This window comes from Lonchura striata, chromosome 2 (assembly GCF_046129695.1).
Source record: "Lonchura striata isolate bLonStr1 chromosome 2, bLonStr1.mat, whole genome shotgun sequence".
NCBI lineage: Eukaryota > Metazoa > Chordata > Aves > Passeriformes > Estrildidae > Lonchura > Lonchura striata.
The window spans coordinates 403,089-429,449 of NC_134604.1; the positions used below are offsets into that span (position 1 = coordinate 403,089).

The 26,361-nt window shown below is 45.4% G+C and overlaps 1 protein-coding gene across 1 annotated transcript; it reads left to right on the forward strand.

Annotated features, from left to right (window-relative positions):
* The first annotated feature begins 218 nt into the window (after positions 1 to 218).
* On the forward strand, positions 219 to 17,959 carry TMEM45A (transmembrane protein 45A). The gene is made up of 6 exons (XM_021545512.3): positions 219 to 270; positions 10,877 to 11,086; positions 13,069 to 13,281; positions 13,734 to 13,918; positions 16,034 to 16,179; positions 17,359 to 17,959. The coding sequence occupies exons 2-6, from the start codon at positions 10,897 to 10,899 to the stop codon at positions 17,450 to 17,452; spliced, it is 828 nt and encodes a 275-aa protein (XP_021401187.1). The 5' UTR covers positions 219 to 270; positions 10,877 to 10,896; the 3' UTR covers positions 17,453 to 17,959.
* The last annotated feature ends 8,402 nt before the right edge of the window (positions 17,960 to 26,361 follow it).

Here is a 26,361-nt window from a genome sequence, read left to right on the forward strand (position 1 = left end):
AAAGCGGGGCAGGAGAGGGGGCGGGCAGCGGCGGCTCCCGCGGAAGCCTCGCGGTGCCCGAGCCCCTTTCCTTTGGCTCTGCTCCGGGTCCTTCCCGGCCAGGCGGGGAGGAGAACGCCCGCCCCCCGCGGGGCCGCCGGGGAACATCTGGGCGGCCGCGCCGGAACATCTGGAGCGGCCCCGGCGCATCCCGCTGGAGGCTCCAGCCCCGGCGCTGCCCGGGGGCTGCGGGACCCGAGCGGGAGGAAGGCGAGGGACCCCGAGAGGAAGGTGAGGGACCCCCGAGGGGGAGGTAAGGGACCCCCGGGGGGGAGGAAGGTGAGGGACCCCCGAGCAGGAGGTAAAGGACCCCGAGAGGAAGGTAAGGGACCCTCGGGGGGGAGGAAGGTGAGGGACCCCCGAGCGGGAGGTAAAGGACCCCGAGAGGAAGGTGAGGGACCCCCGAGGGGGAGAAATGTGAGGGACCCCTGAGAGGGAGGAAGGTGAGGGACCCCGAGTGGGAGGAAGGTGAGGGACCCCGAGAGGGAGGAAGGTGAGGGACCCCGAGTGGGAGGAAGGTGAGGGATCCGGGCGGGAGGAAGGTGAGGGGCCGGTGCCGGTGCCGGTGCCGGTGCCAGTGGAGGTGCCGGTGCCGGTGCCGGTGCCGGTGCCGGTGCCGGTGCCGGTGCCGGTGCCGGTGCCGGGGCCGGCGCGGCAGGGCGGGCGGCGTTTGCCGGACCCTGCCGGGGCAGCAGGGCCGCTCCCGCTCGCTCGCTCTCTCGCTCGGGGGGCTCGGGGGCTCGGAAGCGCGCACGGGATGCTCCATCCGCGCGGCCCCGCCGAGGCGCGCTGCCCGGACGGGGCGCGGCGCTCCGCCCCGTGCGGGCTCGCAGCCGCGGCTCCGCACCGCCGAACAAAGCGGGCACTGAGCGCTCGGCTTACTTCTGAGTTAACTACGTGATGTTCTCCCTCTCCCTCCCTCTTGGATTTGTCAAATGGAGGTGTACATCCAAACTGGAATTTCCAGGCAAAATTAAAATAATTTAAATGTACTTCGTGACCTCCTACTATATGAGAGAAACCCTAAAATTATCTTAGCCTCTTTATTTTACTCTCCTAATAACACTTAATACTTGATATGGTATAAAAGAAATCATTATCTTTTTGATAAAGGGCTTTCTGAAGAGTTTGGGAACTGGAGTATTTAAGACCAAAGTATTTCTGCTTTTTACTTTTTAAACCAAATGTTTGGTTATTACCATGCATTTGCATCCTTAGGACTTGTGATTTCTCCACTATGTATAACTTTGTTTGCATCACCTTATATTGCTATTTCTGTGGAGGTCTTCAAATTATGGCACAAGTTGTACTCCAAGTAATTGTAAGTACTTTGTAAAATGAATGTTTTCAATATCCATTTTAGATGAAAATTCATCATTGACTCTGAGGTTACCTTTCAGAAGTTTGCTCACATGTCTTTTGCTGCTTTTCAGGGTTGCTTGTGTGGATTTTTCTGTATTTTTCCCTTTACAAATGAAGCTGGGCAAACCAAATAGATTTCTTTCAGTTGTGGAGACTGTGGGTAGAAATAACTGCTGGAGAAGAAAACTCAAATGAACCTTGAGGAGAGGCTGGAATAATTACGCCTGTGTTTAGGCAAACTGCTGTTTACTCTCTTCTTGCACACAAATCTGCCTGTAAAGATCATTTGAGTCAGTGCTGCAGATGGCCAGTGCAGCAGTACAAAAATGGCTCCTTGTTTCCAGTCTGAAGAGGTGCATGAACCAAAACTTCTTAGTGTTGAAACTCTTGTCGACTGGCTCCTTTTCCTTCCATGTGACCAAACACACTCAAGCTCACTTGCAGTTGGCAGTAGTAATAATTTTGAATGTCTCTTCCAAGCTACGAGCAAGACAAGCTCCTAAACCCAGGAATTACAAATAATTTGACATTGTTTTTGAAATACCTTTGTTTTCATAGAGTGAATCTCTACGAGGGCAGTTCTCTCCCATCGTGCAGCATGAGCCAGACCTTGGGTCCTGGTGCTGCTTTTGCTTCCAGAAGGTAAAAAGGAGACTTGAATCCCTTTGATCAATTTATGCCTAAATCAGGGCCTGTTATAACACTTTAATGCTATCCGAGCAACACTCCTAAAACTCTTGCTCCAAATCACCTTGCACCTGAGACATTTCTAAGACAAACTGTGTAGCATCTGTAATGCCAGTGGTTTTGGAAGAGGATCTTGCTGGGTCTGCTCCCTCTGTTGTGTTGTTGGAGGGGCTGCAGGAACTGAAGCTGCTGCTGATGCTGTACCATGGAGGACTCTTCAGTTTCTGCTAATGTTGCATTAGCACAGACTGATTCCAATGCAATGAGTATGAAGTGGTCCTGTAAACTGGAGCTACACCTCTCAAGCATTTTGTCTCCTCTGGCTGGGCAAAGCCAGCCAGCCATTTCTCCCAGCTAGCATCAATGTTACACTTGCCAACACTCCCATTTATTCATTAGTGTTCCTTTTTGGTTTTGATCCACACAGCTTTCTGTTGTTGATAGTGTGCTCCCCCCAGGCTACAGCTGGTAGAGGCAGTGCATTTGGCTCCCCTTGGAGAAGCAGTATTATCAGCAAGCCTGAGACTGACAGACAAGACTGCAGAGAAAACATCAAGGTACAAAGGCAGGTTAATCAAGGCAAAGCTCTAGGTGCAACCCCACCTGCTCTGTTTCACAGCTTTGTGAAAATTACTGATAAGAAAATTTTTATATATTTCGTTTCTTATCACAGCAGAATGCTGTAAGCCCCAAGCACTCATAGGATTAGTTATAATCTTCAAATCCATAAGATTTAAACATTTAGTTTTAATTGCTTTGTTTGCAATGAGGGCTCACACTACCTAACTGTACTGCAAAGACAAATGGGGTGGCTGAAGATGGGGACAGTCTTTTTAGTAGGATTTCTTGACAGGACAAGGGGTAATGGTTTCAAACTAAAAGAGGGTCTATTTAGATTAGATATAAGAAAGAATTTTTTTGTGAGGAGAATGGTGAGACGCTGGCACTGGTTGCCCAGACAGGTGGAAAGGTTCCTTCCAACGCAAACTATTCTATAACTCTATCAGAAGGTTATGAACAGTTAATGGAATAACTTCAGAAAGCAGAGATTCATGAACAAGTGGTGGCTACGCGGGATCAGATAGCAAAATGAAGCACAGTGTCACAGCAGAAGCCAATGTTCTGGACACGTGGCCCATGTCTCCAGCCTTCTCCCTTGCAGGGGACAGGAGAAGTTCAGCTCTACAAGTGCCACCTTCTTGTTGCTGAAGTACAAGCTGCTATGAGCATTACATTAGGAAGCTTAGCCTCTTTGTAGTTTTTCAGTAAGAAAAGCAAGTCCTTCCTATGAAAACCATCAAGGACTTAATAATGACCTTACATTTGTTTATATGAGCTCCCTTCCCACATTTGTTTATATGAGCTCCCTTCCCATTTTTGTCGACTAGAGACTGTCCTTAAGGTGAAAGTTTATTAATGCACACAGCACAGATGACAATTCTGCTTCCCAGATTTTGTTAGTGTTTGGTGATTCCTTAAAACAGGGTCTTTGTAATCCAGTTTCTCATTCAAAGGCTTCAGTCACCCCAATGTCTGGTCCTGTACACGATGAAGAGGATGGTGCCAGAATCTTTTCAGTGGTGCCCTGTGACAGGACAAGGGACAGTGGGCACAAAGAGAAACACAGGAAGTTCCACCTGAACATGATGAAAAACTTCCTTCCTGTGCAGGTGGCTGAGCACTGGACAGGCTGTCCAGAGAGGCTGAGGATTCTCCCTCACTGGAGACATTCAAGAACTGTCTGGGTGCAATCCTGGGTAACCTGCTCTAGATAAACTCGTTTCAGGTGGGGGTTGGACTAGATGACCTGCAGAACCCCCTTCCAGCAGTAACCATTCTGTGATTGCATGATTTTGTGATTCTATGATAAAAGGAATTGACTTCAAAAGGAGAGTGACCGCATATAGGACTTTCACTAGCCAGCACAACTTGGGTTAAAATAGGGAAGCACTGAGGGCTCCAGCCAAGTGCAGCTCTGGGTGGGCTGGACAGCAGAGGTGGTCTCAGATGTTAGTGAAGAGCTCCAGGCACAGCAGCAGGATGTCACAGCATCCCTCTCTCTGGCAGCACTCTGCCTCTGCCACACAAAATAAAAACTGCTGGGCTGGGAGGAGCCCTGCAGCCCTCAGCTGGGAGCCTCTGTGGAGAAGGGACCTGCTGCCCTGCATGGGGACAGAGGGAGGGTGACCCCACTGTGGGCAGGGAAGTGGCTGGGGTGGCTGGAGCCAAAGCTGCTCCCACCAGAGACCAGCACTGCTGTTCCTGCAGCAGTTTACACCATACCCGTGCTCTTTTACCTCTATTCCAAGCAGTGCTAGGAAATACCAGGGTTTGTGACCAACACAGGAACTATGAACCTTTCCTAGGAAAAAATTACACTTGCATGTCCCATGCACTTACCAGGTTTGCTTTTTGTATGTGTAAGTTTTTTTGAACTTGTGGTGCTCTGAGAAAGGCTTCAATTTGGCAGTCCTGAAGACCAAAAATTTCATATCCCCAGATGAGCAGCTGCTCAGATATCAAGAGCCAATGGTAAGATTGTTATGTAGTACTTGCTGTCCCTGGATAACCCCTGCAGATAGCCTGCTCATCTGTGGGAGCAGAAACAGTCAGCAGATGCACAGAGAACAGGGAAAGAGAGCCAGAAAATGGAAGGTCACGAGAGATAACAAACACAGTGAGGAGCACTCAGAGGGCTGACAAGTATCTGGGAAGGAAGAGTCTCTGACAGATGCAAGGCACTGAAAAAGAATAGAGCACTACAAATTGTGGGCCCAAACTCATCACTGTGGGAGAGTGTGTCACAGAGTCCCTCCTTTCTAGGGCCAGCAGATAGAGTTCTGGTCATTACCACTGTGATTTTTGGTTTTCATCACTGTCTTCTAGGCTTGAAGATTCTCTCAAGGCTTGAATTCTTCTCCTACCGACTTTGGAAATGCATGTTTATGACTTTTTTTTTTTTTTTTTTCTTTACCTGAAAATCTTTATCTCCTACACCCCTAAGCCAAAACCACCAAGGCTGTCCTGTCACTTTTCAGCATTTCAAATAGTCTTTGTCCTGCTTTCATTCATACCCACAGTACTTAATCTCAGTCTAATTCTAAAGCAGCTATAGGTGCCAGCTGAGTATTTCCCTAGCACGGAGCAGTGATCTCATCTGGGAAATGGAGCTGTAATTGCTGAAGTGCTCTCAGTCATGACAAAAAACCAGGACTGTGTTCAGTGAACGATGTCCTTGGAGCAGACACTTTTCCAAGCAGCCTGGCTGTCCCTGGTGCTCACAGCATAATGGCTGCAGGACAAAAGGCACTTGCCTCGTGAACACATCTTTAGCTTCAAGTAGGAAACTTTGGTACTGAATCGGTTGTCTGTGATTTTCTTTGTCTTACGTGCATTTCAGCTTTGCTGGTTTCCATTTTTTGTAAAAGCTGTATGATCACAGCTTGTGCACTGATTAGAAAATGCCTGCAATTGTTATTTCCTCCTCTTATCTGGGTACATCATTCTCACTGATATCACAATCCATTCCTGCAGCTGTTATGGATAAATAAACATTTCCCATCCAATATTATAAACTCCACATGACTATTTTCCAATCTAGCACATGGAAGAAAAAACTGGTGATCTTTAATCTTTGGGCTTAACCTTTGTTGCCATATGGATGTGTAGCAGAAATGGAAGCATTGCAGCAGAGTGAGTTTGTGGCTTTGTAACTGTGTCATTTCTGGGAAAGAAATCCACATTTCTGGTCCACAGTCCTCTGTAGCATCCCGCAGGGCTTGACAAACACAGGAAATTGCAGGGCACGGTGCTGTGGCAGGAGAATGTGCAGGGAAGGGCAGCTGCCTGGGGCAGGGCAGGCTCTGGCTCAGCTGCTGCTCGTGTCCCTGTCCCACGGAGGTTGTGCTGCCCAACCTGTCTGTCCTTTAAAGGGAGATAACAGGGACACTAAGCTAGCTCTTCCAGAAGCAATTGAGAAGCCTTCTGAGTAACCAGGTGGCATGGAGGGTTTCTCCACAGCACTTGCAAGTCTTGCCCCATGAGAAAGGAGATCAGAAATCAAACTGATAAATGTTACGAAGCATCTCTCCCAAAAAAATCAGAAGATATTTAAATCAACCATCTGAGTCTATTCCTTGCCTGCCTTTCATGCTTCTGATTGTGTGAGGAAATTTTCAGGCTAAAAAGGCAGCTCTTAATAGCCACCAAAACACACACATTTTTGTGAGTGCTCACTTAGAAGCCTCCTTTTTCAGTGGAATCCCATGTTCCCTTCTGACCCCAAGGAGTAAGATGCAGCCTGAGCAGAGGGATGAACAGCCCGGGCACACAAAGCCTTATGACTACATGGGGAATTTGTTGGCAGCCCTGAACAGCCTATATCGGTTTGGCAAAGTGTGGATGTAAAATACTTTTGTAATTCCATGCAGCTTTCTAATTACTGGGAAAGCCTTAATCACACAGTGCTTTCTGTGGTTATTGCAAGAGAAAAACTATGCTTGGAATTCTCACATTAAAAAAAAAAGCATCTCACATTCACAGGTAGCTGTAAATTATTCTTGTTCTTCATTCCAATCAGCTGCAGAAACATTGACTGGTACTTAAAATTTATAAACTACCACAACAATTGAGTGTATTGCATAATCATGCCTAATTACCTTCTTCTCCAGTTCCACTGGTACCATAGACCCCTGACAGGGGTGCCAGGATGGGGGTCCTTGGCAGAGTCTCACTGAGGTAGTTGAAACCTATGGCTGTCCTGGGACCCTGACAACAGGTGTGCCCCACACTCTCCTGAGAGCAGCATTTCAAGGGGCACTTTGTGTGAAAAGCCTGGATCTGACTGGCAGGGATGCTCTGTCCAGTTCCTGGGCATGCTCCTCAGAGCAGCAGCCCTGCTGGGTGGCACAGGGGGACCCTCCCTCATCTTGACTCCAAAATTTGCTTTGCTGGAGCTCAAAATTTACTGTTGTCCTGGCTGCTGTGGCTCCATGGTAGAAGGGTTCTGAGTGGTGAAACCTCAGGGTGGAGACGTGAGGAGTGAGTGATCCTGCAGGAATCCTGGGGGTGACAGTGGCCATTTGATCTGCAGTAGGCAGGGATGTGCCTGTGCTGGAAAGCCAGCCCTGTCACCCACGGGGACAACAAGGAGGCCAAGGGCATCCTACCTGGGTCAGGAATGGTGTGGCCAGGAGGAGCAGGGAGCTCATTGTCCCCCTGTGCTCAGCACTGGTGGGGCCACACCTGAGTGCTGTGCACAGCTCTGGCCCCTCCGTGTGGGAAGGACCTTGAGATGCTGGAGCACATCCAGAGGAGGCAAGGAGGCTGGAGAGGGGCTGGGAACACAAACCCTGTGAGGAACAGAAACCCTGAGAGGGGCTGGGAACACAAACCCTGTGAGGAACAGAAACCCTGAGAGGGGCTGGGAACACAAACCCTGTGAGGAATGACTGAGGGAGCTGGGGGTGCTCAGCCTGGAGAAAAGGAGACTCAGAGGTGACCTTATCTGTCCCTATAACAATATGTTCTCCTCTCCTTTCACCTCCCATTACACGTCTGCCTTCCCCCTCCCACATCCATCTCCTGACCCCACAGTGACTTTCTTACTGAGGAGTCTGTGCTTAGCCTCACCATATCCTCAGTTTCATACTAAGACGCCAGATTCTGCAATATCCCCATTTTATTTGCAGGCAAAATTTTTCAGTCACATCAAAACTGTGGGTGTTGACAGGGGACTTCTAGACTCACCAAAAGGAACTCTCAGGCCTGAAAAGAAAAAACTCATTAATTGTGAAGTTTAATCAGTTTAAGGCAAGCTCTGTCATGATGTTTTTAAGTTCACAAAAACTGTAAAGGGTAAGTTGTGTAACTCCTTTCTGAAACCAGCTGTGTTGAGATGCAGCATTCCAAAGGTCTGCCACAACAGCTGGCCAGCAGAACTGATGTGTGTCTTTCCAGAGAAATCCTACAAATAATCCCTAACACTTTTGGATTGATTCAATTTGGAGTTTACACTCTCTAAAGCTAATAATATGTGATAATATATTGCATTTCTTTTAGCAAAAAAGTAATTTTTCTTCTATTTTGTTTATATTTGATCTGGAACATCAGCTGCTGTATCAGTCTTTTCTTCTTTTTGCTTGTTTTGAAAGGCAAAAAATAGTTCAAAACAAAGTTTCTTGATGGTTTGCCCAGATTAGTGCAGAAAAATCATACAGTGTTTAAAGATCTAGGTAACCCAGGTGTGAATTAACAGATTAAGAATTACATTTGAAGTTTTGTATACTGTGCACTACAAATGATGTCAACACAATTCGTTGTTTCACTCCTACTGCAGATGAACTCTCCTAAGGGAAGGTTATTCAGAAGTTTCATTTACCTTTCTGATCCATTGTTTTGTTTTGATGTGCAGTACAGGGTAAATTGTTCCTTTTGAACTGCTTTGTACCCGTGGTGAATAATAATGAATATTGACTAAAGTCTTTGCAATGAACGGTGTTCAGTGAGGAACAGCCACTCCCCTCTCCTCCCCTCTTCCTTTCAGTCACAGAGGGGAAAAGACCATTGTGTCTGAAAAGACAGCAATGCCTTCCAGGCCAGCATGTTTAAAAACCCTCAGAAAATAAGGTTTGAAAAGCAAAATAACTATTTTAAAGGTTAAAGCAAAGTTTATACGACTGTCTAAAGCTGTCAGTACTGCCCTTTATTGAGGCAAACAGTAGTGCAGTGAGTACTGGCAGGGATGTGCAGGCAGGTCAGGCTCTTTGAACTAAAGGTGTCACAGCATGAAGAAAGAACCTCTTGGCTGAGATAGCAGGGGCTGGTCCCAGCTGTGGGGCTGGTCCCAGCTGTGGGGCTGGTCCCAGCTGTGGTGCTGGGTCCAGCTGTGGGGCTGGTCCCAGCTGTGGTGCTGGGTCCAGCTGTGGGGCTGGGCCCAGCTGTGGTGCTGGGTCCAGCTGTGGGGCTGGGCCCAGCTGTGGGGCTGGTCCCAGCTGTGGGGCTGAGCTCCCCAAAGCTGAGCAGTGAGAGCCCCACTGTGCTGTGGGCTGCTGCAGAGTGAGCTGTGCTTCCCCACCTGAAACAGAACACAGATCAAACACATCAAACACACAGGCATCAACCCAGCGGAACTTTAATGGTGATGGGGAGGCAGAGGAGGCAGAGAAAGGCTCTCCCAGCCCCTGGACCCTCAGCTGCAGGAGGCTTTCCCCACAGAGCAGAAACCCCAAGGGTTTCCTTTATGTTTTGTCCATGAGCTTGTCCCTGGTGCCCGCTCTGGCTGCCCCACGCCTGGCAGGTGCTGCTGCGCCCATCCCCACACGCTCTCGTTGCCAGCTCCCACCTGCAGGGCAGACCCTGCAACACCTGCAGGACACGTCCACATGGGCGTGCTTGGGCAGCCACATCCCCTGCTCTTGTGCTAGAAACGAGCTAAGCAGGGTATTACCCAGGGAAGGCTTGGAAAGCTCACCTCTCCCACTCAGCAGCCCCTACCGTGGGAGAGTTCAGCTCTGGAGGGTGAGGAGCAGCCAGGGCTGCAGGACCCTCTTCAGCATCCTGTTTAAATCAGACCCATGCTGTGCATGAACAGTCTTTTCTTCTCCTTTGTGGTTATAGAGGTTACCTCTCCTCATGCAGCTGGGATAGTCTTAGGAGAACTCCAGGACCTGTGCATGTGGAGAAGTTTCTCCTCTTAAAAAAAAGAAAAAAGAGTAAAACTTTCAGTGGAGTTTAGCCTCCAGAAATAGGAGAGGGCTCACACTACGTGACTAGACAGCCTTATGTGAACCAGCTGCAAGTACTCCATGGCCCAGAAGCTGCAGTTTAAAATTTCTTATGCAGAGCTGACCATAGGAAATACTTACGGAAAAGAAAAATATACCAGAGCTTCCATGTTCCGCTCATAGCCAGAGAGCTCCAGTGCAGTGTGGCAATTGAACTTCTAAGTCAGCAACAATAATAACAGAAAGTACAGACTGCCAATCCTTCTAAAGTGGTTATTCTTGATTGCTGCCTGTGCAGAGACTCAGTATTCCTTCGGGGCATGAGGCACAATAACTCAGTTTAGAGTATCTTAAAGAAAAATTGCAATTTAATGTTAGAACCGTCATTTTAATGAAGAAGCCTCTGGCTCAAAGCCAACTATTCCAAATGTTGGGATGATGACCAGAATTATGAATGGCACTGTTTTTAAATGACTATATAATCCTGACCAAGCAATAGCCTTGTCACACAGTGCACTTGATGCACTTGATAATAGGTATCTAGTGGTGGGTGCATAATTCACCCACAAAATAATAGAATTACTTCATGTTTGTAAATCATAACAAAACATCTGGATTGAAATAAAAAAATACAATTTGCTAGTAAATATTTACTCATTTTATATGTATGCAATTCAGTTTTCCTTCAGTCAGGTATTGACTTGGTTTTCTTTCATAAAGGAAAAAAATATAAAGTTCTCTCTAAATGGGAGAGCACCAAACAGTGAACATTCAGGTTCTCTCTTTTGCTAGCACAACTTCTACAGCAAGACATAGTGTGCTATGGCTTTTCCTTCTCCTACCCTGCTGACTGCCAGCTCTGCATTTCAGATCAGCTGCTCTGCAAAACTATGAAACAGGGGAGACTGTCTGGGAAGAGAAGTACCCAAATTTACTTTTAAATTAACTGTGAGTACTCAATTCAGTGACAGCAGCTTGATCTATGCAAGGAGATACTATAAAATTATAACCCACAGAATTCTCCTGCTATTCCCATAATCGGTCTCTGTTTGCTTCTCCCTCAGGTATTGCCTATCAGAAAACCATGGGCAATTTCAAAGGGCACGCCCTCCCTGGGAGCTTTTTCCTTCTTTTTGGCTTGTGGTGGTCAGTGAAGTACCCACTGAAGTATGCCTGCAGAAAAAACAAGAACGCTTGCTACCTCGGCTCCAGGGCAGGCTTCCAGCGCCTGGAGTTCGTGGAGGGCATCATCAAAGCTCTCTTTGCCCTCATTGGTAAGTGCCCTGGGCTAGGGGCAGGCTGCACCTTCCAACACTTCTTGCTTTAAATTTTGCTCTCTGATAAAATGGGTCTCCTTGTGTCCTGCTCTTTTTCCTGTGAACCACCGAGAGGCGGTGGGGCTGCTGCTGTTAATGGCACGGCTGAGGCCATGGCAGGGTTTCCATCCCTGATGCTCTCCTGGAGCTTCTGTGAGGTCTCCTGCCCACTCCTGCCCACCCCTGCCCACCCCTGCCCACCCCTGCCCACTCCTGTGCCCACCCCTGCCCACCCCTGCCCACCCCTGCCCACGTCTCGGTGTCCATGCACCTCTCACTGCTCAGGGACAGAGAGAAGATGCTGGGCCAAGGGGCTCACGTGCACGCTGGCAGCACCAGGCTGTGGAGGTGTTGCTTTTCTGTTTTGAATTCAGCCATCTCAGATGCTGGAAGCCTTCCCTGATTTATTGGTAAAATATGTAAATGACGCAGATGAATTTTTATTAATCTCAGTCAAAAGTGAAAATATTCACACAAAGAGACCGAACTCCAGATCTTATGGCTGCAGGGCTGTTTTTGGGGTGTGGGGGAGCACTTTGTCCTTCTGCTGTGTCCAGGCCTGGGTACAAACCCACTGGGATGGTTTTGGGAACCTTTGGGAACCTGTAGCTGACTGGAAGTGTTTAGTTCTTGTTTGCTTCCTGGCAGGCTGTGTGGTGGCGATTTAGCTTTAGAAGGTAAGTAAACTAAACAACAGGGGATCTGAGGAACTCGGCTCCTGAGGCTCAAGTTGAAAAATCTCTAAATTTTAAGCATTTTTGCAGTTCTACATTCTATTTGTCTGCTCTTCTTTAGATGCCCAGAGTTGACTCACTTCTAATCAAGGTGCAGACTGTGACAAAGCCTTGTTCTTGCTTTTCCTTCCTCTCTGTTAAGATACCAAAGGGATGTTGTGTCTACAGTTTTATCATTAAAAAAAATGATAAAAATCTAAATATTAGCATTCATTTTGAGGCATGACTGTGGTCGTCTTTCTTACAAATCTCCCAGTCTGTATCTAGAGGGAGTTTGGCTGGTAAAGCATCAATCTACTGTTTTTATATTCACTTTGAAACCACAAGCTATTATTTCAACATATGTGAATTCTGATTCAAATTGAAAGTATGGAAAAACCACTTGGCTAAGACAGCCAGTAAAGGCAACAGGAGTAAAACCTGCTGTTTCCATGTTAGGAAAACTGGAAATAAAGGTGGAACAACACTGCATTTGCAGTACAGCATCCCTACTTATACAGCAGGATGCTGGCCTATGCTTTATAAACAATATAATCAGTTTTAATTATTTAAAAGTAGAACAACTTTTAAGCTCTCCCCAAATTTCATTGATCATATAAAGAATTTAAAAGCAGTTTTCCCTTGCTGGAGAACCTCAGCTAGTAAGCAAGACACTGAGAGGCCAAGGTAAGGGAGAGAGTGAAGCAGTGATTCAAATACTAACTCCATGTACATTCTCACGGGACTTTTAATAGCTCTGCATGGTGGAGTGGTTTCCTTTTATGGCTTTAGAGGAAAAATCCCCTTTAATTATGAGTCTAAACTCTGTCATCCTGCACGTGGCAGGGCACTGAAATGGTAAATCTTTCTTTTGGAGACTTTAGTGTGTGTTATGCTCATGTTTGAACCATTGGAAAAGGCAGCTGAAAAACGTGGTCAGAGGACTGCTACAATAGCAATTGTTTAAAAGAAGGAAAAGCAGCAGAGAATGGCTGTTTTCATTTTCACTGCTGGAAACTGCAAGATGCAAATATTTCCACCAGGAGTGGAGCTGAAGCCTGATTTCCCCTGGCTCTCCACTCTCCAGATTACGTGATGCTAAACCCTCAGGCTTGTTGGCATTATGCTGCCTGGGGATGTATTGCTGCCTCTACTGTTTGTGTAAAGATTTGTCATCAGTGTATACCTTAAGTACCAGAAGAAAGAGTTTCTCTTCTTTCATCACAGGGATGGTGGCTGAGCAGTTTGTTCCCGATGGGCCTCATCTGAAGCTGTACAACTACGAGAAGAAGCACTGGGACCACCTGATGAACTGGCAGCACGCCACCATGTACCTGTTCTACGGCATTTCGGGGCTGGTGGACGCCGTGGCTCACGGCACCAGCGCGCTGCCCGCGGCCGTGGACAGGATGGTGCTGTCCCTAGCAGTCTTCACTGAGGGTATTTGCCTCTCCCTGCAGGGATGGGCAGGAATCCTGCGGATGGCTATTGACCGCTGGCCTGGGCATCTCAAGTCAGCCTTTCCCAGTGACCCTCTGGGAGCCGGGCCTCCCGCTCCCCGAGGCACTTCAAAGAATCACAAAAAGATCACCCTTGGCCCTGCTTACACTGCCCAGGTCACGATCCCACGTTGCAGAGCGGATCTTAGCTTTCCTGCCTGCTCAGACAGCAAATGTCATGGAAATAGCAGCAAAAGCCTGCTTTGGGCACGTGCTCAGTAGCTCAGGCATGTGTTTGATGTAGCACTGGCATGGCACACAGCTGGTTAGCTGAGGCCAGCCTGAGTGAGGTGATACTGCCATCAAGAGAAATGCCAGAAATGTTTGCTAAAAGCAGATGCAGGGAAATTACAAGGGAAGAAATGATCTGAAACGGATCAAAATTTATTCCAGGTTTTCTCTTCTGCTACCACCTTCATGGGAGAGCCATGCTGGATGTTCACGTTCATCAGTTACTGCTATTTGCTATCTTTGGAGCTGCTGCCTGCATATTTTTGGAAGTTTTTTTCCGTGGCAGTATCGTGCTAGAGATGCTCCGTACAAGCCTCTGCATATTACAAGGCAGCTGGTTCTGGCAGGTAGGTCACATTTCTGCCTTTGTAATTTCTTCCTCAACAAAATTACTCACTTAACCCTTTCCAGATGTTTCACAGGTTATATATATGCCTTTTAAACACAGACCTCAAAAGACTTACAGAAAATAAATTCCTTTAAAGAGATACAGAAAAAAAATATTCATTTTAAGAGAAAAAAGTATTTCTCATAGCCATTTTACAGAAGAAGAAGCAGCAACTGTTTTACTGCAAGTGCCTTTTATTAGAATCAATAAAGGAGCTGAAGTGTTTTTCTTGAACTCTCCGTGTCACAGAGCTCTGATTGCTGTAACATCCTGTTCCAATTTTGCCAGGCAAGCGGCAGTGATTTTAGAGCATGGCCATGCCTGTTGTTCTTTACAAAGAGAGTCTCCCCTGTCAGCTGCTGGGGCAGTGAGTGGACACCCAGTTTAGCACTGGGCAGGTGAGGCAAAGCCTCATGGACATTGCCAGGTTCAAAAGGTGCTGAAGTTACAGAAGGAGACAGGGTGATGTAAACCTCCTGCTTTTCAGCGCTCTGGGAGCTGAGCAGAAAAAAGAACAGCCAAAACTGATATTTCAGGGGTGTGGCTCCTGAAAGGACTCCTCAAAGGTAGCTTGCATGCCCTCACCTTCTTGGGAGTCTATCCAGTAACTGAGATTTGGCAGCAAGTCTTTCTCTGCTGTAGGAACAAGAGAGACTTCAGGAGCTGCTGGGAGTTTGCAGCAGAAATAGGAGCCCTGGTGCTGATGTTTCATCTTATAGTGGGGAATTGAGGTCACTCCAATGATTTTTCTTTCCGGCATGTCTAGACTGGCTTCCCTTTTTTCTATGCTGGCCAGGCACCATGAATAAAAATGTTTGCTGTTTCTTAGGAGAACTGGACACTCAGCACCAAATCAAATATTTAAATGCTTGCTCTGGCATGAAGACAGACCTCAGAACTGGCTGTATTTTTCTATAAGTGAACTCAAGAATGTGATGCTGCAGCACTCGCTGGTTTCTTTTCTTGCTTTATTTTCTTGTCTGCAAACTTCTAGCCAGTGATTTAAAAGCTTTACATAGGAGGAATAGATGCAACCATTTATTCATGGTTTTCTGCCTAGTCGAATTTTAGAACAGATTATTTCTTTAGCTCTAGACACAATGTGGGGATTGTTTCAAAGTAAAAGTTAAAGTACTAAAAATAGAAAAAAATTAAGTGTGGCTTTTTTCACACTTGCATCAGACTTCAACCATCTGTGTGACTGAAAACCACATGCTGGCTGCAGCACAGGAATTTGTAAAAGGTAAAGGGACTTTCTTTCTGCATCATCAACACCTTCATTCATTGAATTCTCTGCATGGAAATGCAAAATTCTCTCCCCTCCTTCTTCCTCTCTTCTTCCCAGTTTCTAAATTCTCAGCTAAACTGCTGAGTGATGGCTTTGAATAGTATTAAGCAGTACAAAGCTGAGTGTTTGTCAGGCAAACCCTGCATAGCTACAGAATTAAACATTTTCCCATTTTATGCACAAATGTGAATTTGATCTTTCCCAGCTCTGAATAAAGAAATCAGCTATGTATTTCACATGAACTTACAGTCTTGCATGAGGAAGCTCCATTTTTATGCCGTTTCTGGCCCTTCCCTTGGATGGCCCAGCAGAAATAGAATTGTGGCTCCCCTTTATTTGTTCATTGATTATTCATCTCCCCAGCCACGGAGTCCGTGCCCAGACGTGCTGGGAAGAAGGGAGGCAATGGCAATGGCCAGGCAGGTTTCCTGCTCCATCAGTGATTCCAGTTCAGAGCACACAGGGCTGAGCACCAGCCCCTCTCCTACAGTGCAGAATTGTGATTGTTGCAGGCCTGGGCTATTGGGCAGGCTCCTGAATTTTCTGGGCAAGAGCAATGGCTCTCTGGGGCTGGCACTTTATCTTCAAAGGCATTTCTGCACAGAGCTGTTTAAAGTGATCCATCACACCTGAGATTGACTGCAGAATTGGTTTAATAGTAAACACAGAAATAAGCAACACCATAAGAAAATTAAATGTCTGCTTTGTGATGGGTAGCATGAAACAGGATATGGCACAGGATGCTCATCAAATGACATGTACTAAATCTCTTTTCTTTTACTACAGATTGGCTTTGTACTTTATCCTCCAAATGGAAGCCCAGAGTGGAATCAAACAGATCACACTAACATGATGTTCCTGACCATGTGCTATTGCTGGCATTATGCTTTTGCTTTTCTTATACTTGCAGTGAATTACACAATTGTCAGCTGGTAAGTTACTTGAAGCACTAAAACTTTGGTGACTTGTCTGTGTATTCTAGTGGGAGGTTTATTTCAGAAAAGTTTCACTGACAAATGTTTCTATGAAGTAAGAAGTTGTCTTGCAAGGTAAAATAAAAATAGTTATTAGTAATCAATGAAAAGCACATGACATTGCTTCAGTAGAAAAGGGAAAAACACATCCATAAATGCAGCTCTGATAGCACAGCATAATACTTCTCACATAAAATGAGTGCCAATGATTTCCACATTTGTAAGTCCATATAAAGTCAGAAGTAGGAGATTTTTTTACCTGCAGAATCTTGTCGCCCACTGCTCATTTCTGCTATTTTTAAGTGGCTCAGAGAGCAGGCTTCATGACTTTACTGTGAAGATTATTACACAGAATTCCTTGCTAGAAATTTCCTGTCATCAAACGTGATTTCTTTTTCACTCCCTAATGTCTAAAGTTAACCCTTTCCCCCCCTGCCCAGTGCTAATTCTGACAACATTCCAACTTCAGTGTTAATTTGGCTGTAAAAATGCCTCTGCCATCAGATCACAGAATGTGATCACCTTCTGTCCACGGGACCTTACCAAGCCTTTTCCTGCAGTGTCCTAAAATGCTTCTCACCCCTTGCTTTATCCCCACCATCCTAATAGCCCTATTAATCATGTTAAAGACATGGTTCTTCCAGCCTTGATTTGCACTGAGGTGCCAGTTCTTTTTGCACCTCAGTCTGAAAGGCTGGGTGGCTGCCTTGCTGTACAGAGGGGCAGCTCTTGGGAAGTGGCAGCAGTGTCATGTCCCTTCTGAGGCTGGGACCAGGGGCTGCTGAGCATCGGGTGAGGCCACAGAGGAGCAGAGCTCCCCTCTGGGGGTGCTTTGGCCAGCCTCTCCTTTTCTCACAGCTTTATGGTCCCTTCCCCAGTGAGCACAGTGCCCGCAGCACACTGAAGCTCCTGGAGGGTTCACTGAGGCTTGCTTGAAGTGCTCTGGGATGAGTCCATAGGACAAGTGCACACAGGCTGTACAGGCAGGATGCACAGTAACGGCAGCACTTCCTAACCATAGGGTCATCCTAACTCGCTGATGAGCTAACACAAGAGTTAAACAGGATTTTATCATGCAAAGAATGGTCAGAAGAATCTTTGAGTTAGCACTGACAGCTTTGTTGTTGTTGTTTCCAGGGCGGTCCGTTCGAAGGTGAAGCAGTCCCAGCCCATGGAAATGGGTTTACTGAAAACGTCTGAACGAGATCATGAGTCAGAAGAAGAAATTTAGAATGAGTATGGCTTGACCAGTTTGCCCACTCCAACCATTAGGCTAATTGATACCTCATTTCTACATTTTTTGCCATCTTATTCATTTTTTATTATGACTTGCTTTGCAAATATCAATCCTCTGTGATGTCTACATCTACACAGAATTTTTTTTTTGTGAAGGGTAAGATAGATATTGGTTCATGGTTGTTGCACTAGTTACTTGTTTATCACATGCTTCACAGAAAATCAGACTAGTATTAGACAGACTTGTCATGGATGAGATGGCACAATGAAGTCTTTATGTTTGCCTTATTAAAAGCTCAGCAAAACGTTTTTCAGCCGCTGCTGGACATGAAGTTTCCTTAATCAGGGTGTCTAAATATGTGTGTTGGTTGTCCTGCAAGTGCCTGTGGATAAATAAGTGTGCAGACCTGGATCACAGTAGAACAAGATAAAGAAACCTCAGTCTTGCAGCTGTCTTGTGTAGCACCTTTGTGTCTCTGCTTGTGGTTTATGTCAAGCAGAAAATCCTCTCCCTGGGAGCCCGCTGAGCGGCTCACTGGAGGAAGGGCAGGAGCAGAGGTGTGCAGTGTGCTCACCTGCACAGAGGAGAGCCAAAGGTGTGTGCTGATCAGCCCCAGAGTGGCTGCTCGTGCTGGTGCCTGGGCACTCTTGTCTGTCTGCTCTGCTTTGGCTTCTCCAGGCAGTGGGGGTGACTCTGCCTTCTCCTGATGCTGGAACAATTCCTTTTCCAGAAAGGGGTGGCCAGTCAGGCAGCACCGAACTGCAAAACCAGTTTCTTTCCCAAAGCTGTTTCCTTTCCTTGGCTAGAGTTGGGTGGGTTTCTGCAGGATTCAGAGCAGACACCGGAGTCAGGAGTGGGTAACTCTGCTCTGTGGGTGGGATGAGATGTTTTCATCCCTTTCCTGTATCACTCCTTCAGCCACCAGGCAGCCTGCACAGTGTGCACAGGGAGCTGTGGGAGGGCAGATGTTTCCTTCTTGGTAGCTCCATACCCAGCTACCAACACCAAGGAGGGAATTAAAAACTAACACCACTTCTAATTAATGACACCGCATTTATTTTCTCCATGCAAACTGATCCAGTGAAAAGCATAGTGTTCATGGCCAATGGCAGCAAACTGATTGCTTAAAAAAAACTAGTTAATAAAATAGTTTGTACCTCAAAGGGATCCCAAGACCCAAAAAATCCTTACAGGTTTTTTCTAAAACTACTTTACCTTCAATGCAACATAAATATTTATTTCACTTTTAAGATCTACCTTTTATCTCCCTTTTTACCTCCCCTTTCTTAGCTGCAAATGTAGTTCAGTTAATGCTGTATTTTAGTCTGTCAGTGCCTTTTCAAAGTCAGTGGTGTTGTTTATTCTGAAGGAGATCATTAGAAACGACTTTGCTTCTCACAGGCAGGAACAATGCAAATTTCTTCACTGCTTTTCTTGATAAATACATTTAATACCATGCAAATATTAGGGTGCCGTATCTCTAAACTAAAGAGATAACCCAAGCAAGATTAAAAGCACAATAAACTGCCTGAGCTTTTGTATGTCTTCTTAGAAGACTTCAGCTGGCAATTTTACAAATTATTTTAGATGTTTGCCAAGTATTGTGAAGTAACACCTGTAACCAGGTGTCAAATTATCCAGATGAATCTTGTTTGGAAAGCAAGAGTAGTTGGCTCACATACATTTCTACATTTACAAATGTCAAGGAGGAAGTTGCACATTGCTAGCCAAAGATCACTGCTTTTCTTAGCTATTGTTGGCCCTTTGTCAATGTCTTTCTCTGAAGGCTCCTGGAGATTTTGGCAAACTTTAGTAAAGCCTGTCTTGGGACATTCTTGTAAGATAGGTATTGGTATGGTATATTTGTAGCTTTGTGTCTCAGCTTTACAGTAGTCTTACTATAAACTCTGAAATATTTCTATTTTGTCCACTCTGCAAATCTAAGAGTTGAGTTTGATTACTGTGGTTCCATTAGAATCAGATTTACTGGAGAAGGAAGATCCATGGCTTCCCTGAGGAGCTTGCCTGTTGATTGCAGCAGAGATGCATTTGCCAAATGTTATCCCTGATATGATCTTACCTTCACTGCACCACATCACTGCTGTCTCTAAATTGTGGGGATTTCTTTCAAAGGGCAGATCCTTTTTCCTGTCAGAATGGTTGAGCTACAAAGCTTCTGTATACTGGGCAGAGAAGATGATGGTTGTGAATCAAAGAGAACTTGGGGATTATTCCAAAATCTGTCACAATAAGCCAAAATCAATTGATGAAGTGAACCACATGGGTGAGCTGTGCATACGGAAGGTGCTTAGCAAAATCTCCTTTTGAAAGCAATCCCCTGCTTTTACAGAAGAAAAGTGACAGTACTTGGACTCCTTGGCCAGAGAGGGGCTGCTGCTGGGGGCTCTGCCTCTGTCCTGGTCCAGCTGTAGAGCTGGGTCTGGTGAAAATCTGAGCAGGATTTGGGCTGCTGAGAGGTGTCACCTGCACATCCCCCTGTGCCCCTGCTTGAATCTCCTGTAAGTGGTGACAGAGCTGGATGAATGCACCCAGCACACGTCTGCTGGTTCTGGTGCAGCCACGCTTAGCAAAGACACCTCTAAAAAAGCCCAGACTGGAGGCTGGTGCAGGCTGTGACACAAAGCAGGGCAGGCTTTGTGCACAAGGCTCTCTCTTCACATTAGAAAAGGTGGCATTGCATTATCTAGCTTGGAGAAATGCAAGGGAAAACAGATCCTGAAGCCTCAAAGAAACAGTAGTTTTAAAATTTAATTTGAATACTTAAAGTACATGCAAACTGAGTGTCCTTGTGGGGCTTTGTGCTTGACAAGTGTACAAAGGCAAGGAACACCCCATTTCTGAGTGGGGTTTTGCTACGTGGAGCACCTGACATGTCCTCCTGTGTCCAGAAGAGATGCCCAGGAACAGTAGGGCACCTATTGCAGTGAAAAAGGTACAACCTTCATCATTTCACAAGCAGCAGGTATTGCCCGAGTTGAATGAGGGAAGTCCAACAAGTTTATAAACACCACTCAGAAAAAGGAAGCTGCTCTCAAGAAAATTTAAATTATTTTAGAATATTGGTGCCTTTGAAAAACTATATGTTAGTTTTTACTAGACAAAATACACCTGTAATTTTATTTAAATAAAATTGATTTATTCATGTAAGATGTCTGTCATGTTTTCAGGGGAAAAAATATAACCATTTATGGGATGGGATGGGGTGGGATAAACAAGTTACTCTCATAACACATCCAGACATTTGAACAAGTTGCACTTTAATTCAAGAAAGGTCAGTACTGCCTTGTCATTAGAAACTGTGATGTTTGTTCTATTTAAATTATTTAAACGTATTATTTAAATTTATTATTTAAATGTATTATTTAAATTATTTTCCCCTTGTAACTAAATACAGCATGAACGAAGGGCAACTATGACAGCAAGGAATTTGGATCCTCCAGGTTCACTCATCCTTAAAACTTAGGCACTAAAAAACTTCTGTGGATCAGGTGCCTTAATCAGGTACTCTTCCCCAAAATGTTTCACTTCCTCCAAACAGCAGCTGGGGTGGGGGTTGCTGGTACAGAACTTGGGGGAAGAAAACAGAACAGTTTTTATCCAAAAAGACCTTCAGCATGTGCAGTGGTGGAAAGGAGCCTGACTCCCAAGGACTAAGTAACAAAGAGCACATCTGTTAAAAGGGAGAAAGACAACCGGAAAACTTCTGGAAAATTTGTCCTTAAAATCTATTCTAGGTACAATATGTGCTTGCTCAAAATATTTGTCAAATAAGGAATAACTTGTCCTCAGATGACTTTTTTTGAACACTAATTTCTATCTCTTTGCTAGGTAACTGGATCTCTAGATTTGATATGCTTCTTAGAATGAAAATACATTTAGAAAAGTAGATGAAGACCATAATTATAAATATTACAGCAATATTAAGCAATTTAGCTTGGAAAGGGAAGCTCTCACCTCTAGGCTCTGCCATTTACTGACACTCTGCTGGAGATGCCAGCTGAGAGATCAATGCAAGGGTACAACAAAGGCATGAAACTGGAGCAGAAATGCTTCTCCTGCATGCCGTGGCTCCAAGGAGCAGGAGGCAGAAGTGGAGATCAGGCTGTGGGTCCATAGAGCTGAGCAGTGAATAAACACCAAGAACTGTCCCCCAGCTCTCTGCAGAGCACGGGAGGGGCAGCCGTGTCCGTGTGTGCAGCTGCAGCTCCTGCCTTGGCATTTAGGGCTCTCAGACACGTGCTGGCACTTTCATGGCTCCGGGGCCGCAGGAATCCCAATCTTCCAGTTGGAATGATGGTAGGACCGAAATCTTGCACTGCTTTGCTGGAATTTTACTGGTCTGTGACTCTGACTCAGATGCAGTCGACACACAAGAAAAAGTCAACGATGGTGTTTACTGCTGGCACCATGCTTTGTGCACACTTGAAAACAAAAAAAAGAAAGGAAATAAGAAACATATGGCTCTAATTAAGGCCTAAAAGAAATGGAGGAAAGCAGAAGAAACATATCCAGTCACTCAGGAGTGATTTTAACTCCCTGCAGCTGCATCACAGATACAAATTTTCAAGTGTTAAGGTTCCAGTTCAGTTTGATTATCCTATCATATAAACATGGTTTAATATTTTCATAAATAAAAGAATACCATCTTTTAAGAGGTATTCATTCATTTCTGTTGGTTTTGAGGTATGTATTTTTTTTTGAGGTATGTATTTATGTGTTCATGTGAAGTAAGAAATTCACAGTCAGTTTTGCTCACAATCCTACTGCAACCTCCCAGCTGACAAACTGTCTTCCATTTGCAAAGCTGGGCTTGCAACCCAAAGGTTTGGACTCCTAGTATTTAATATATCTAAACATTCTAGCCAAAGATATCCATGATGTGGTTATCCATGTAAAGGAAAGAAGCAGGGACGCTTTTTCTGTTGAACAGGAAGGGCAGTGTAAGTAACCATGAGAATGAATTATGGTTTCTTTCCTATTTTGTAAATTAAAAATTCCTGCAAGCATCTAGCAGCATTTCTATTAGCAAAGGACTCAGACCTATGATTCAGTAGCTGGGTATGCTTTCAATATACCACAAACCTCAGCCTGAGTTTAGCAAAGCTGGATGGAGCTTAATGTCACTGAACTGTTCTGGGCCTCAGTTTTCCCATCTTAAAGACCAAAGTACACTTGGTTCTGTTTGTCTGTAGGAGTTCTGCTCAGGAATCAGCATCTTCCTGTGTGTCTCAGATTCAGTTTCACATTCTTATCCCTTTAAACAGAAGAAAAGCAAACATTTAATTGCTTATGGCAGGAGGCTGTAAAGTAATTAACACTTCAAGGCTCCCAAGCATTCTCTGTGAGCAGGAGGAGGAGGAGATGTTTCTGTCCAGCTGAGCATTGTGCTGCTCATGCCTGGCCAACCCCACCAACACTTCCAAGCCCAGGGGATCCCCGGGCACTGGATGCACCCTGGGCCACTCGAGCTGTGGGAATTCCTTCATAAGAGGAAAAGACATAATGACAATCCGTAAGGTGTTCCAGGAATTGCAGTCTGGAGTAGCAGCAGTAGCAGCATCAGTAGTATCTCATGGCTAGACCACTGAGCCACATCCCAAGAGACCAGAAGAACCCCTTTTTTTGACTGCATTTCTGTACATCCTATGCAAGTCACATAAGCTTGTTAAGTCCTGTTTTTTAAAGTGAGATGGAATTGCTTTGGTAATTAAAAAAGCCAAACAAATCTCCTTTCCTCACTAGTAAAAAACACCTTGTAAAAGCAAGGTACTGTCTCTACTTACACAGTGGAATTAATCCGCTGAATGCTAATAACAAAAAAGATGTGTTTATTCCAGTCATTCTTAAAATAACTCTATTTTCTTCTTCACTTTGTCTGCGTTGACTTTTATCCTGTGCCAGCCAGCAGCACCTCCCCCAGGGTATGTGCAGATCTATACTGAGGACCAGGGCTAGTCGCCAAGAGGTAATAAACACATAGGTGCCAAAACTCTCTTTTTAGAACAGAAAAGGTTAAAGTTTTAACATTAGTCAAGTAGTTAATGGTTCATGACAAGAATATGATTGCACAATAACCATTTTATAGCATTGCAGACAGCCTGCACTACAACATGCCTTCACCCCACTGGGACAGAATTTTGGTTGCAGTCACCTGTTGTATAGTGACTGTGGCCCTTTGGGCACTGTGTACTTGGCAGCTCCTCAGGTTCAAAGCAGGTAAGAGATTATTCTACCCCATTTGAACCCTTTGGGCTCTTTTTCCTTTCCTTAAATATTTAATCATGACTGCTGACAACCATTATTACATCCATGTTGCATATGTCTCAGGAGGAAATATTTTGCTTCTTACAAAAATGTTTAAAGAAGTACCCCAAACTCTGTATGCTGCTGTAAAAAATAATAGGATGACAAGAAATCTCTGGAGTGTTTTCATTGGAACATGTGTACACTGTTCATGACTCCTTTGATATAACTTTGAGAAATGTTAAATTTTCTCACCCTTCTGGTAGAAATTTGATTTATTTTTCAAAAAGAAAAAGAAACCTCTAACTAGTCTAGTAAATTGTATTTTAAAAAGGAAATATTTACTTTGCAGATGCTTGTATGTTTGCATGCATATAGCACCTGTTCATGTTTTCATTGCAACTTGCATTGCAGAAATATTTACCAAAAGAATATCAGATACTTGCATTTTTTTATATAGCTGAAAATCAGGTCAATGCACTGTTGTAAAATATTTCTGTGTGCAAACTTGGAGCAGAAAGCTGGTCAGTGTTTCCTCTCAGCAAAATACTCACTATATTGAAGTAACCCAAAACTATGCACGGACCTATATTTAAAATTCTTCGAAAGAATCAAGTAATCCTGGCTGCTCGTCCAGTAAAGAGACATGATTTAAGACCAAGAAGCCTGAAGAAAAGTTTATATGAGGATTCATTAGGTTACATTTACTTCAACAGATTTATCAGGTGTTTGTAGGGATTGAACATACCCGAGCCCAAGAAAGGACACAAAAGTAAACAGTGATTATTTAACATTGCTGTCAAGTGATTACTGTCAGGAATAATCTACCTTTGCTAATATCAGGATATGCTCAGAGCTCTGTTTGGCTTGATGGAGCCAAAGGCAGAGGGGATGGGAGCTGAGTCTCGGTGCAGCACAGGGACATCTCTGCTTGTGCCAGCACAGCTGCCGAGGAAATCACTTCAATGCAGCTGCTTCAGGCATGGAAAGACCTCCACGCCCAGAGGGTGCACTGCTCGCTGGATGTAGTGGTAGAGTTTCTTTATTCAGACTTCAATCACAAGTATTAGCATCAACAGTTCCCACGATTAAAACACCTTCAGCAGGTCATGGTTGTATGTATGTAAAAATCGAATCGTTTTAGTTTAGAAATACATACAGTCAGCAATCAGTGAGATTCTTGACATGATTAATGTCTGCAAAACTTAAAGACAAAGAGGATGTTTTCTGAGTCTTAAAATAAAACCAGAAGAACCCCAGGATTTTAAGCCTGTGGTGAGTTACTGCATGTGTAGTACGTAGGTGTGACTGCATGTCAGCCCAGGAATTTGCATTTATGAAAGACGTATTTCCCTCTGAAACAAAAAAAAGCTTCATGAGATGTTGAACAGAAGGCAAAGAAAATTACCATGAAGCTCTAAACAGAGGCACGGTTTTGCCTGGCATTAACAGGTCCTGCGAGCGTCACGCTGCTACAGAGGAACTCTTTGGGGGAATGCAGAGGTAAGGCTGATGCCCTTTGCTGTCACCTCCTTTTTGCTGCTTGGGCTTCAGGGCAGCTCCATCTGCACCTGCAGGGCTGAATGCTGAACTTTTCACCCCACATTTGCCTGCTTTTCTGCATCGTTGCTTCCAAAGGAGTGTCAGCCCAGACCTCCTTTGCACCTTTCTCTTTCCTGGCGCTGCCCTGCAGACCGTGCCCAGCCTTTGCCCAGCCTGCAGCCGCAGCCCCAGCCCTGCTCCCAGCCAGGCTGTCCCAGGCAGCTCCTCAGCAGGGAGCCGGGCTCCAGGCTCCTGATGTGCCCAGAGGTGTGGCTGGGATCTCTTTGTCACGTAGGTCTGTACAAGTCAGGCAGCATGGGCAGCTGGCACCATTTCTAAGAACACCTCCATATATTAAAATGTATGGTTTTGCCTACTGTGTATAATAAGGGCTTATATTTGATCAACCATAAAAGTTATTTAATCATTTTAACCTTGGAATACTACCCCACAAAAAACTACTTAATGGAAGTTAGCTGAGAAGCATTAGAGTATCACAACATCGAGAAGGCTGAGCGAGAGGGCACTGAAAATTCAAGCACAGCTTATTTCTGCCATAATACTATAGCAGGTTGCATGGCAACCAGTGGCTGTGGATTTTGAAGTTCCTTTATCCTTATTCAATGAGCAAAGACTTAGCCTGTATTTATTTTGGTAATTTCTAGAATTAGAGGCTCCGGGCTCCGGGCTGCAGGCTCGGGGCAGCCCAAGCTCCAGGCAGCCCTGCTCCCCTGCCTTTGGGACCTTGGTGCAGGTGGCCCAGCAGCCCAGCCCGGCCTGGCTGCTGCGGCTGTGCTCACGGAGCAAGGCAGATCCTGGGGCTGTGCTGCGGGTGCCCCTGGGGCTCCCAGAGCAGAGAGGGGAGGTGGCTGAGCCCCAGGGCCACTCCTGGCCCGGAGCCACCCCCAGTGCCAGGCTGCTGGGGCTCTGCTGCCGGGCACTGGAACAAGAACAACAAGGGTGTGATCCAGCTCCCACCGATCCAGAGGTGCTCCACAGCTGCTCAGGGCTGCACACATCAGGGCCACACAAATATCAATTGCTGAGGAGCTTTCCTTTCCTTCCTCTAAGAGTTCCGATGGAGAGATGATGTTTTT